We start from the raw sequence: 12,495 nt of genomic DNA, 5'->3' as shown, positions 1-12,495 counted from the left end.
TCACATGCTCTCCAAAATTCGGTGCGAGGATTCCTAAGGTTGCCATGTCACCCCCATTGAGAAACCCTGTGCTGTGTCTCATACTCACGTCGATGGTTTTGTTCAAGAAGATCACGCCAGTGTTGCGATCTATCCTGAAATAGACTCCATCCTCGGGTTTTTTCGGCGACAAGCTATAGTAGACAACGGAGTTGTTGCCATCGTCGATGTCCGTGGCAGAGACCCTCATCACCTCCCGTCCCAGGGGCAGATCTTGCGGCACTGACTCCGTGTACGCCTACGCGGCCAAAGAAACAGACAAAATTTGTTCTTGCTGGGTTCAGTGAAGACTAAGGGTGATGATGTGTCGGGTGCACACGATCGAAGCGGTTCGAGCCGAATTCGTGAGCGAAACGCGTCGATTTCTCGAGTCTCAGCTAAACACCTACGCGTGCATGCGACGAGATCTAAACGCGCGTACGCTACGCGACGAAATAAGCCACGAGGCGAATGATAAGATCGCTGAGGTCCTTTTATTCAGAAATGAGACTGTCTTGCGAAGATCTTAGAAGAGATCATGGGAGTCCCCTTTACGTAATACGATCGTACCATTCGCGTCGTGCAAGCGATCGGATGCGGGACAAAAAGAACGACACAAACGCATTCGCATTCCCACAGTTAAACATCGAGAGACTACGTTCACACCGCAAAATTCGAAACCAACCTTCCATACGTATCCACGGAAGACCTGGGTTTGGAAAAAGAAAAAAAATCGAAGCAAAAAGGTGGTTAGTAGCACAGTCGTAGTAAAATTAAGGGTACGCGATAGACGAATGAAAAACGTTCGTCGCGGGAAATTCGATTAGTCTGGTTCGTGGAAAAATGGTTGACAGCGTGCGGTATTACGAAAGCTTGAAACCCACTGACACGACGCGACCATAGGTTCGCTGTAGAAAATGTGGAATATGGTTTTGTATGGTGAAAAATGGTCAAAATCTGAATTGGTCCAGCACTTAAAATATTAACATCTGGTTTTCTTTTTCACTATGACCATCCATAAATCTACAGACAGCTCGGCTTTGTAATAGCCGACGTGAATAGAGAAACAATGGAAAAACTATTTGCATTGAGTACAGAGAATGAATGGGAAAATTGGCACGCAATATGTACCACAAATCTAACGATAGCTGGTATTGTCTGTTCGCTATCGAAATCGAACAATTTTCGATTTTTCGCCCTTGCACTTTTCGCTTCACTTGTTCCTTTATATCCTCCTTTCCATCATACACGTTTGTTCAGGATAATTGTGCTTTTACAATTCTCTGAGATCTACAGAGCGATAACTCATTAACATTGTAGGTGCCAGATTTATACACATGGAAGAAATGGTCATACAAATCTAGCAAAAGTCTCTTAAATAAATTTAAACTGGGTAGACTTCTGTAGGATCTGTTATATCTACACCTTTGTAAAATTAACAAAGGTAGTTTTACCACAGCAAGAGTAGCATTGTTAAATCTACAAAGTCGACTTTTACAGAATCTGTTAAACTGAAGCTTGTTAGAGTACTTTCATAAATTCTACAAGAGATTTTAATCAGCTCCGCATAACATTTCCTTTTTGGCAGGCTTTGACCATTTTCAACCGAGCTCCATATGTATGTACATATGTATGTATGTACGTAGCTTATCTAGCGTCGAGAAGTCGGAGATTCGAAAGCATGGTACAAAAGACTTTTAAGGGCTAGCTGATAGAATTTGCAAGGGTTGGCTGATGGTAAAGCCCGCGGTGGAACGATTGATATTCCGTCGGTACGTACGCGGTGAAGATAGAACCGTGGACGAATCGACTGACCCATAGAGCGCTCGAAGCCGCGCTATTTTGAGACGTACCACTTTATCGAATACTGGCGAGTTGTCGTTCACATCTTCAATAGTGACTTTAAACGTGCACACGTCGTCCAGTTGGGGCCTCCCGTTGTCCGTCGCAAGCACGGTCAGATAGGCTTCCTTCTCACGAGCAGGCTCATCCCTATCCAACATCTGCGTCGTTCTGATCAATCCGGTTCTGTTGTTGATCTCGAATTTCAGCTTCTCACCCGGAGCGGTTACGAAGCTGTACGTAATCGTACCTACGAGCAGGGAATGATTGGATTATTTTCAAAGGGCGTGTATTTCGATGCGTGCAGGTAGAGTAAATATAAAAGTTGTTAAGGACTTAGACGTAGGGTACTTGTCCATGTATCCCTTGGACATTGTGTTCTTGAGTTCAAATTATTTAGAAAGAAGAACTTTCATACACAAACTGAGAAAATTTGTTTAATTGAAGTTTACTTATTAATATGCTGTTTTATCAAGATACATTGGTCTCGAGTGTATTTAAAAGTTTCAGAATGTCCAAGATACTAAGATACTAAAGTACTGCCAACTATGATGAAAAGCAGTATCTACTAATAATATGTTCTTGCTATTTTACACTAAAGCAAGACTTAATTTCATATTTTTCTATAGTTACTGTATTCCTCCATAGTTAAGCAGAGTAATTAGTGTATTAAAATACTAACACATTAGAGCTATTAATCTACTACACCCTCCAAAGTCTTATACATTATCATACCTCCTTCATCCGGACGATCTCTGTCCTCAGCAAGCACCTTTATCACCACGGTACCCGCTGGTTCCTCTTCCTTCACGACAGGCGCATAATTCGAGCAATTCGAGAACACTGGCTTATGATTGTGGTTCTCACCTTGCTGCATCTGCGTGTGAAAAAAATGCCAAGAAAAAAATCATCACGATCCTCAGACAACTCTCTGCTCCTTTCATTCACGTTCTCAAATTCAGAGAAACTTCGAAAGGGAAACGCAATCGCGGCACATCCTCGCCATCGACCGTGTCTTCTTGCAAAGTTGTGTCTCTATCAACGGACTTGCGTTCGCAAACTCGATACCAAGAGATCCTCTTTCGGTTTCCCGTTTCTCGTTGCATCATTAAGACCGACTATGTAAACGACCGTTCATCCTTACTCCCTTTCAACCGTTTCAGCCGCGTTTCACCGTGAAAGCCAGAGCTATTTTTCATTCGAGATCGAAGGAATCGGGGATCGAGTCCCGACGAACGACCACGAGGAGAAGAAAATGGCTCGGGCGGAATCGGCCGACCCAGAACGACGGTCGGGATCGCGTAAATATTTGACGCGGCTCGCGGGATTCGTCGATGCGAATCTATTATCTACGCCGTGTAGAGAATCGCGCCGAGGTTTCCAATAGCGTACCACGGATCTCGAGGTCGGGAGGCAAAAGGAACAGGAGAAAGGGGGATGGCTGGATCCGTCAGCGCGATAGCGAAAGAATGGGAAACGGGGGTGAGGAAGGAGGCGTCGGCTCCAAAGGTGCGAAATCGAATCAAGAGAGAATCGAGAAGCACTCACCGTTAATTCCTCCTCGATGGAGAGCTGCGATCTCACGTCCAGGTGTCTCGAATGCCTCAATCTCGTTGCATCGGCTGAAACAGAGGAAGAAAACGTGGAATTCGTTAGAATCTCTTCGAGGTTCGTGTTTCCGCGCGCGTCGGGGATTCTCGGGGATCCGTGGCTCTATTTCGCCCTCGTTGTTTTGCCGCCTCCCTTAAAAGCTTCCTCGGCGAAGCCACCCTAATGATTATTTCAGCGGCCGCTTATCTCCGCGCGACACTTCCTCCTCGAGACCCGCGGGCAATTGTTGTGAGTTTCCTCGCTTTTGGGGAAGGCGCGACCGTAAAAAGGGGAATTGATTCACTCTGAGGGAGAAAATGGCAGGCCACTGTGCAGAGGGTATTCGAAGCGCTCGGTGATTGCGTTTACATAGATCGCGAATCGCGAATATTTCGCGAAGCTGGCGGGACTAGGAAAGCGACGGGGTGGAAGGAGGGAAAACAGCGAATGCTCGTTACCGAACTTTGCGGTTGTGGTTTCGTGCGACCCTCGATTTTTGCGTCGACGATTGTCACGCGTGAAAATTGCAGCAAGCGCGACTATACTGGCGCGACTAGCGCTTGGGTATTGTTTAGAATACGCGAACTTGGAGCAGAAGCAAATTCAGAAGCTTCTTTTGGGGCCAATGCACACGGGCGATATTTTGACGCACGATTTTGTTGCGATCATATGTTTTTCTTTGTTTTTCCTATTACAAATAACGAAGGCAGACATATGATCGTAACGAGATCGTAAAAATATCGCTCGTGTGCATCAGGCCTTAAAGGAAGAGGAGGGCCTGAAGTACCTATCTACATATATTATTAAACCTTCTATTACACGATTTGAAACTAGCTATTAATTCCCATTTTAATATTTATAGCTGACACTATAGTCTAAATAATTAAATTCACATTAATTATTCATAAATATGTACAGGATGAGTCTCGTAACTGTATTGCTTAAATTTCCATATAAACTATTTATTGCATGAGAAAATGTTATAAATAAAAATTGTGTAGTATTAACAGCAGCATATCAAAAAGGAGTATATCCTAGACACTAAACAACTTTTATCTGAAACATTTTTTTTCGTGTAACAAATAGTTTAAAGAAGACCTATCCTGTGTAATTGTACCTATGTCTATAAATTTTTCAAAATGTGATATAATATATTTAAATCGTTCTCATCGATCCTCTTATGGATTTGCCACCGACTTGAAGTCCTCTTCAATTTTTTCCATCGAAAGATGTTCGAAAGGAACTCGAAGGAGCTTGGAATACAGCGAGTCCTTAAATGGTTTCGATCGATTCGGAAATGCACGTTGGAGATTGCGAAACAAACTCGAGCGAATAGATTCGGTGGCGATATCGAAATCGAAGCGTTTATCGAAGGTATGACCGCTAGCCGCATCGATAAGATTTATTGAATTCGTTTTCACCAGTGGTTTTTGACGTTTTAGGTCAGCAACGCGACATTGTCGATTCTAGAGGAAAAGCTTTAGCCATTCGATCGCCAGCATTGCCATTCGTCTAGTTTTAGGTCAGAGCGGAACTATGTTCCACGTATACCTCGCGAACGCGCTATGGAATCGTTTGACAGTAATTTATCAGATCATCCTGTGATTAATATCAATCTATGTTTCATGTTTTGAGTGGATCGACTGAGGATTTTTTAAAAAACGAATCGAAAGGTTTGTGAAATTTCAAATTTGAATTTTGAATATCGACGAATTAGTTGAAAGATTGACGACAGTTGTACTCGAGTGGTCACTAAAATTCCACCATTTTATAGATATTCTTTTGATATAATTATTACATGAGAAATAATTCCTAAATATCTACTTTTCTTTTTCGTTTGAAATTTTAATTTGTATAACAATATAGATATACCCAGGTGTCACATTTGTAATTACTTTAATATTCAATGAATAGTAGTTGTAGCGAGTGTAGTAATTTTATTGCCCATTGCTGTATAAAATAATGATCAGCACATGAATAATTACCCTTTAATCGACGGCACATTCTCGTCAGTAGAAATACCATGTGAAGGGAAATGAAATGATATCGTTAAAAGGCTTGCACTTTTAAAGTGAAACGATTCATATAAATTTTACAAGCATTATACCATTTACCACGATACCATGCATGCTATTTGCATTTGATAACGACATCAAAAAAAATACACGTCTGTAAGACGTACGAAGCTCATCATTAATGATTCAAAGAAGAACATATTCGCTTGACTAATTGTAAGAAGAAAATACCATACAGAAAGGAGAGTATTTATAGGCTGCCTTGATATCTATGATTCACGCTGTAAAACATTACTCGTGACAACTGTGCTCGTCCACAGAATGCCAAGTTCCTCTACTCCCTGAATCGAACTTAAAGGAACGAGAGAAAGTCCGTCCAAGAAAAGAATCGAAGTGAAGGGAAATCACCGATCGTTTTTGCACATTTCCCTTCTCCAAAAGCACCGAACGATCCCGTTTCCATCGGCGAGAGATCGTTTCCCGGATTACCAACGTCAACGATAAAAAGTCCCTGCGTCCTCTGCCCTGCTGAAGCGCGATTTAACTCCGCGTTTTGCATCGAACGAGCCCGTGACGCGGGCAGCTCGATCAAAAAAGTACCAAATGGAGTTCCATTAGTGAATTTCCGAGTTAATCCCGTATTAATCGGTGAAATTGACAAGAGGGTGTAATTTGCCGTTAATACATCGTTCAACGAGTTAGACGACCCGGAATGCTCCCGTGACGCATCGATCTCGATTATACGTGTTCAGCGAGTGTCGAGCGATCGAAAATCAACGATGTGTCAAACGTTGCTCGCGGTGGCGTCGCGTCGCGACGTTGCAGGCGCAGGAACTTCCCCACCGATTGTCTAATGCACGTTACGTAAGGAGAGAGGCAGACGCTTTAACGCGTCCAAGCTGTTTTCGGGCTCTCTCGTTCACGGGCCGTTTCGCTGGTCTGATCCTCTTGGATAATGCACTTAACTCGATTATGGCCTGCTGCTCCGTTTCAATCGCGTTCAAGATAGGTTCTGGAGCCCGTAACAACGGCGACGTCTTTCGAAATGCGCGAGGAGCGAACATGTCCAGCGCAATCCCGAGCAGAGAAGCGAACGCGATCGCGACGCGTTTGGTGTCGACGGGGACCGCGCTGTGAGAGCGTGTATTCCATGATGCAGGAGGTGCTCTGTGGTGGTGCAGTTTGGTAACAGGATAGAGGCTGATGGAAACGACATATCGTATCTTGAACGTGATCCTGAATAAATTATGGGCTCGAGGATTTCGTTGAATATGAGTAAATATTTAAAAAATTGTTTACCATAATATTCATTACAAGATCCCAAACCCATAGCAACGAATTATGACTCACTTTACTGACTCAGAACATCCGAGTCACAGCTCAGAAGTTCGGCGATCACTTAACGACTACTCAATGCGCTTAATGACCAAAGACAACCATCCCACAGATGAGTAACGACTTAAACACTCCTCGTAATCCAATCAAGCAATAATGCCCTCGATCGTGCAAGCGTGAAATAAACAACGAAAGAAAGGGCAGGGCATTCTCGAATTCTCTCCCTCGTTTCATATCCTCCTCCATAGGACTGCAATTTCGCGTGACTCCTCTCGCTCGATCGTGACAACTTTCCTTCTCGTTCGACGTTTCGACGCGTCTGGAAGCTCGCGGAGGCCTTATCGCGTGTCGATTCGTCGTTATCGAGCTCGCCCCTCGTGAACCCTAGCTCACAGTCGCTCGACGTAATCCCGGAAGTAGGTGTGAAAGAGTGTCCCAGTCGTTCAATAGATTCAGCGTGACCAGTGTCTCAGAGCCGAGGATTCGCCTAACTCGTTCGCTGACAAATCCGCTGGCAAACGAGCGACGTCGATACGTAGGGTGGAGGTACGTGTGGCCATCGAGGACGGAGGAACAAAGGTTCTCGTTGATCAACGCGGCGAGGTCAGCCCGACTCGGCTGGGCTCTCGATACACGCTTAATTGAACGCGCTCGAGCGGTCAACGTCGCGCGTTCTATCGCGCGGGACCAAAGATCCCCTTCCCTTTTCTCCCCTAACACGCTCCATTTGATACGCGTTCACCGTTCTTTCGTAACGTTCTTTGACTTCTGCTTCCCGTGCCGCGACATAGAGAAACATTTTTACTCTGCCCGCTTACGTGGCCATTTGGGGACGAAGGGAACGAAGCCAGGGGAGATCGATGCTACCAGTAGGTTGAGTGATCAATAAAACTGGTCTTCAATTCTTGGCGATATTTGCTATTGCGTTGAGCGTGGAACTTGGATATCGTGCAGTTTGCAGGTATATTATGTCTAAGAGCGAGGCGAGCGAGGGATTTATATCGTGACCTAATATCATTGAGTTGTTCTACTTAGTTTTTCTTTCATAATGATACGCATAGATGCATATAAGGATACTGGATGCAATTGAAGCGTTGTTGGGGAAAATAGCATGAGTGTTAAAATCGTAGTTTTCAGTTGTATATTTATATATAATTGTCTGTGATTTCATAAATGTTAAGGAAGTAAAGTTTTTGGAAGGTTCATTTCTTTCTATGACAATCTTTGAAAGGCATCTGGAGTACTTGGAGCGAGCTTTGCATTTTTAATGTTTTTAGAGAGGATATATAATATAATGTGTATAATGATATACAAGGCGAGGCATTTGAAGTTTCGCATGGAATCTCGACAATTTCTTAAAATCTCGCAAGAACGTCCACCTAGAAAAGATTTGTGATCATCATAGGATGCCCTCATTCCCTCTTCTTGAAATAGAGTAAGTTTTCTTTAAAACGTTTCTTGAAACCAACTATACTTTAGCAGATAATTACATGTGAAACTTAAAATAGGTCAAACTGTATTTGATATATTTGACATACGTAGACAGCTGACACTTGTTTGAAACTATCGGCACGCTGAACCTTGCAATAAGCCGATTTGCAGTAAGACTTATCTATGATTATTCTGGGTTCAAGTATTTTTTGTATATAACCCTATTTGTGTCAAAGGGTTCATTCCATAAATAGATAAATGAAACTATATGATTTTATCAGGAATCAACCATGACGTAAGAATATATTAGTAGGCTTAGTCGTAAACTTGTGTACACGTAAGAGCAGCCGATAAAGTGCTATAATGCTTTCGTACGTAGATAAGGATTCGCGTAAGAGAAAACAAGACTCCATTGAGGGAAAATATATACTCGCATGTTCTGTAGTAGCTCGCGGAGGAAATAAAAGTATGTATAAATGTGAGCTCGTTTCATGCATAATGATATGTATTCATTATTTTCCGTTTTAACTCGAAAAGGTAGAAACTTTTTGAAAATAGAATTACAAAATTGTTGGAAAGTAGAAACTCACTGACGCAAAATAACGCTTAGCAGGTCAGTGCAGTGGTTATTTTTAACTAGAAATATTCCATTTCGATGGTGCCATTTACGGGATGACCTCATACTTTTATACCTTCTACATACATTTTTCATACACATTATCTTCCATTCTTCTCTCATATGCACAATTTAAAATTGAACTATATTAAATTTCATAAAACTTTTTATTATTAGTAATCTCTACGAATGTATCTAATTGAAGATATTTCAGGCTTTTCATGAACATTTCACGGAGCACGTGACAGATCTTAATATAATTATCCTTTAAAAGCTCCACATGGTGGAATCGTGGGCGCCAGGATTAAGGGAGCAAATAAATAAATAATTTTACGAGAGTCACCACGCTTATCCCTCCCATCGCGTGTTCACGAAAAACAACGGGGGTAGGAACACGGTCGCTATGATCTCGTGGAAATTCGTTAGCCAGGAGAAATTAATAAAGTACCGGGCACCGTCGAATGCTCCCGTCGCGCATAAATTTTCGGAGGATGGCGCAAAAAGCCCGAGGAACCTCCACTTTCGTGATATCTTGCAATAACGTTTGAGTTATCGCGTCCGATAACGAAATTCCGTATCGCGCCCGCCTTTCACCGATTACGTAACGCAAAACTCGCGCGAAAAGGTGCTCGCGACCTTCTCCGAGGTTCACGCTTCGACTTCATCGGCCTTTTTTCATTCAAGAGGCCAAGCTCCCAAAGCTGAATAAATATGTGTAACTCGATGTAACGCGTTCCGAGTTGCGACGGAAAGTTGGATCGCAGAATTGGCTAATTAGAGACTTAATTACAGGAAAATAGCAATTACATTTTTCAGGGTTCCAGGCGAGTCTCTGAGAGGCCCTAGAGCGATACGAGGCGATTCTAGAGAACTTCTAAGACCTCTTTCCGTGTTTTATTTCGACTTGAAATTAACTCTTTAACCAGCGAAAACGAATGAACTCGTCATGCGATAAATCCTGTGCATCGAGCAAAGCGAATTCATTCGCCACGGAAACGTAATATTAAACAGTCATACGAAACTATGAAATATAGCGTTAAATCACAGGTGCCACTTATCGTGAACAAAGTGAGTTAATTCCACTTTAATTATATTGAAGTATGCAATTATAAATACACTGGAGATATTTCTCTCCAAGAACCACGTTGACTAAGAACTGAAAGAATACCTTGGGATCCCTAATTTGCTTTAGGGACATGTCCCCACCCTGCAACACTTCTTTCCTGCGACATTACCCTGATTTTATCACCCTTTAGCTTCTAAATCTTAACCAACGTTGTAGCCTACCAAATTATCCCATCTCCCCGCATGGATTTACCGACAGCCTCATTTCCCTAAGCAAATAATAATAAAATCTAAGACGCAGAGCAAGTTCGAACGTCGACGAGCAGCTTCCCTCCGAGAGGGTTCCTTACGCGACAGCTTAATTACTTCTGACCGACGCCCGATCTCGTTTACCCAGCACACGAATTCCCGCTTAATTATTCGTCCCTGTATGTCCTTTGAGGCTCCCGTCGAGGTCGCCCAGTTGGTAACAGCGATTCATCTTTCCCGAGAAACCGAGTCGCGTCTGCGAGCCCAGCAAACTCTCGGTTCCTTCTTCTTCGACCGCCGAGGAGGAGGGCCTTTCTCGTTCCTCTGATCAATTCGCGGATAACGACGATCCTCGCGCGACCATTCCTCGCGGTGACGCTGCACGCGTGCGCGAAACTCGTCCGAGAACGTAATTCCTGCTGGGATAATTACCGATAGCGGTAGCGCGCGAGGCTATTTCATTTTCGAGATTAACGCTGCCGACCACCGAGCCCGTCAATTGAATTTTCATTACCCGACTGGCTGCCCCCATTGCAATCGAATGTTCACGCGTCTCGGCGATGAGACATCGTCTCTCGTGATTTCGCTACAGTGGAAGAAAAATTGTGGGCGTGGAGTAGGAAAGTATGTAGCCAGTGGAGCTAAGATGATCGTTATCATAGTGTACAAACGTCCTGTGCACCTGTGCAGAGTTGCACACTTGTCCAAGGTTGCACCTGAGACACGTGTTGATGTACAGGGTGATCAGTTTAACTGGAAACGTTTTGAGTGTTTAGTATTTATTGTAAATGCTGTTAGTGTTTAGAATTAGCATTTGCATACTGCCAATAGTCAGTAGAGGGTATCCAGTTAAACTGATCACTCTGTAGTAGTAATTGTCCGTATGGGTAGTGATGGGAGTTTGTACCTCAACTTTGAAGGGATTAGAAGGGATTCGAAGTTTTTTTAAGACTATGCAGACTCGAATCACTCTGAACATGATTCGAAGCCTGAAATTCTTGAGTGTTGAATGACAACTCGAATTTTTCAAACTTTCTTTAATTCTTTATGCTAGAACTGCTTAACCAAAAGTATGTATTGGAAATGTGATATTGAATTATTATCCAGCTCTCGTGACCTACCAAATTGTTAAAAACTTTGAAAATTATGAAGCAGTTCAAGACACCACGACATCCAAAACTTCCAAGGCTTTCAAGATTTCAAGATATATCGAAATTCAAGATTCAAGACTCATCAAAATTATCAGGAAGTCCTAGCTTCGAAACATGTTCGAAGTAATTTAAATTATTCATCACATGTACAGATTCGAAGCGATTCGAAGTGTTTTAGCTGCTATCACTATATTTAGATATAGGAGATACTTCGATTCCATTAGTAATTATGACCACTTTGGCCAATAATATGCTGAATCTAAAGTGCATGTAAAATCTAGCAGTTCTATCTATAGTATTTATATAGATTCACGTTTTCCCCAGATGCAACCTTACCAACTGTGTACAGTAATTCTATCTTTGAGTCCTATCGACTCCGCAATGGTGACTCAGCTAGCAGTAAAGTCGATACAGCTCCATTCTAGAACTACGTGTATACACTATGTTGACGATCGTCCTGGCTCCACTGGTTGCATACTTTTCCACTACCACTTCTCTTTCAGTGCAGAATCTGGTGGCTCGTGGAACCGAGCATGCTCGAAGGAAGAGCGTATTAAGGAGGAAGAAGTTTCATTGACGACGTCGTAGAGTCTTCCTCCCCTTTAATCCCTTGACTCCCTTTCGACGGCCGGCTGGCCCTCTTGTCTTTCACCCCTGTCGTTCATTGGCGCAGCTACGCTCTCGTTACATCGTTCCCATCGTTAATTGCCGAAGAAACCAACGACGTCAAAGAGAGCTCGAGTTCCTCCTTCCTATTATTATCGACACAGGGCTTCTCTCATTTTCTCCTCCACCTCCTGCTTTCTGTGTCCGTGTTTCCGAGCGATCGATGCTCCATGCGTTTCCGAAATTTACGAAAGTGTCCACTGTCGCCCAGATTAGCCTTTTAATTGAATTTGTATTAACCTTTCGGGCTGATATTTCAATCTGTCGTTGTGTTATTTAACTGCGCGTATTTACTAACTGATTCCCAATCTATCGGGGCTGTGAAACAAGGGCACGTTCTATAAATGCGATGAGAACAGAAGAGGATGTCTACTGTGATTTGTATAGCAGCTGGCACTTTGCGAGTATGTACTTGGGATACCTTCTTCACGCGCGAGGACGCTCTCGAGCTCCCAACTTCAAGGATTAATTACTCGCCTTTGCTGAGCTATAAATTTCCGCGAGGCACGCGAAATCT

General features: G+C 43.1%; 1 protein-coding gene across 1 annotated transcript in view; it reads right to left on the bottom strand.

The window, feature by feature from the left end:
• Positions 1–12,495, bottom strand: part of Shg (DE-cadherin) — a 98,612-nt gene that overhangs the window by 4,871 nt on the left and 81,246 nt on the right. The window contains exons 2-6 of the mRNA XM_076385133.1: positions 3,409–3,482; positions 2,596–2,737; positions 1,872–2,110; positions 704–727; positions 89–277 (exon numbers count right to left, since the gene is read on the bottom strand). Coding sequence (XP_076241248.1) covers positions 89–277; positions 704–727; positions 1,872–2,110; positions 2,596–2,737; positions 3,409–3,482 — 668 coding nt within the window. The remainder of the gene's footprint in view (positions 1–88; positions 278–703; positions 728–1,871; positions 2,111–2,595; positions 2,738–3,408; positions 3,483–12,495) is intronic.

This window comes from Calliopsis andreniformis, chromosome 9 (genome assembly GCF_051401765.1).
Source record: "Calliopsis andreniformis isolate RMS-2024a chromosome 9, iyCalAndr_principal, whole genome shotgun sequence".
NCBI lineage: Eukaryota > Metazoa > Arthropoda > Insecta > Hymenoptera > Andrenidae > Calliopsis > Calliopsis andreniformis.
The sequence above is the reverse complement of the archived record's forward strand: the minus strand, read 5'-3'. Positions and strand labels throughout refer to the sequence as shown.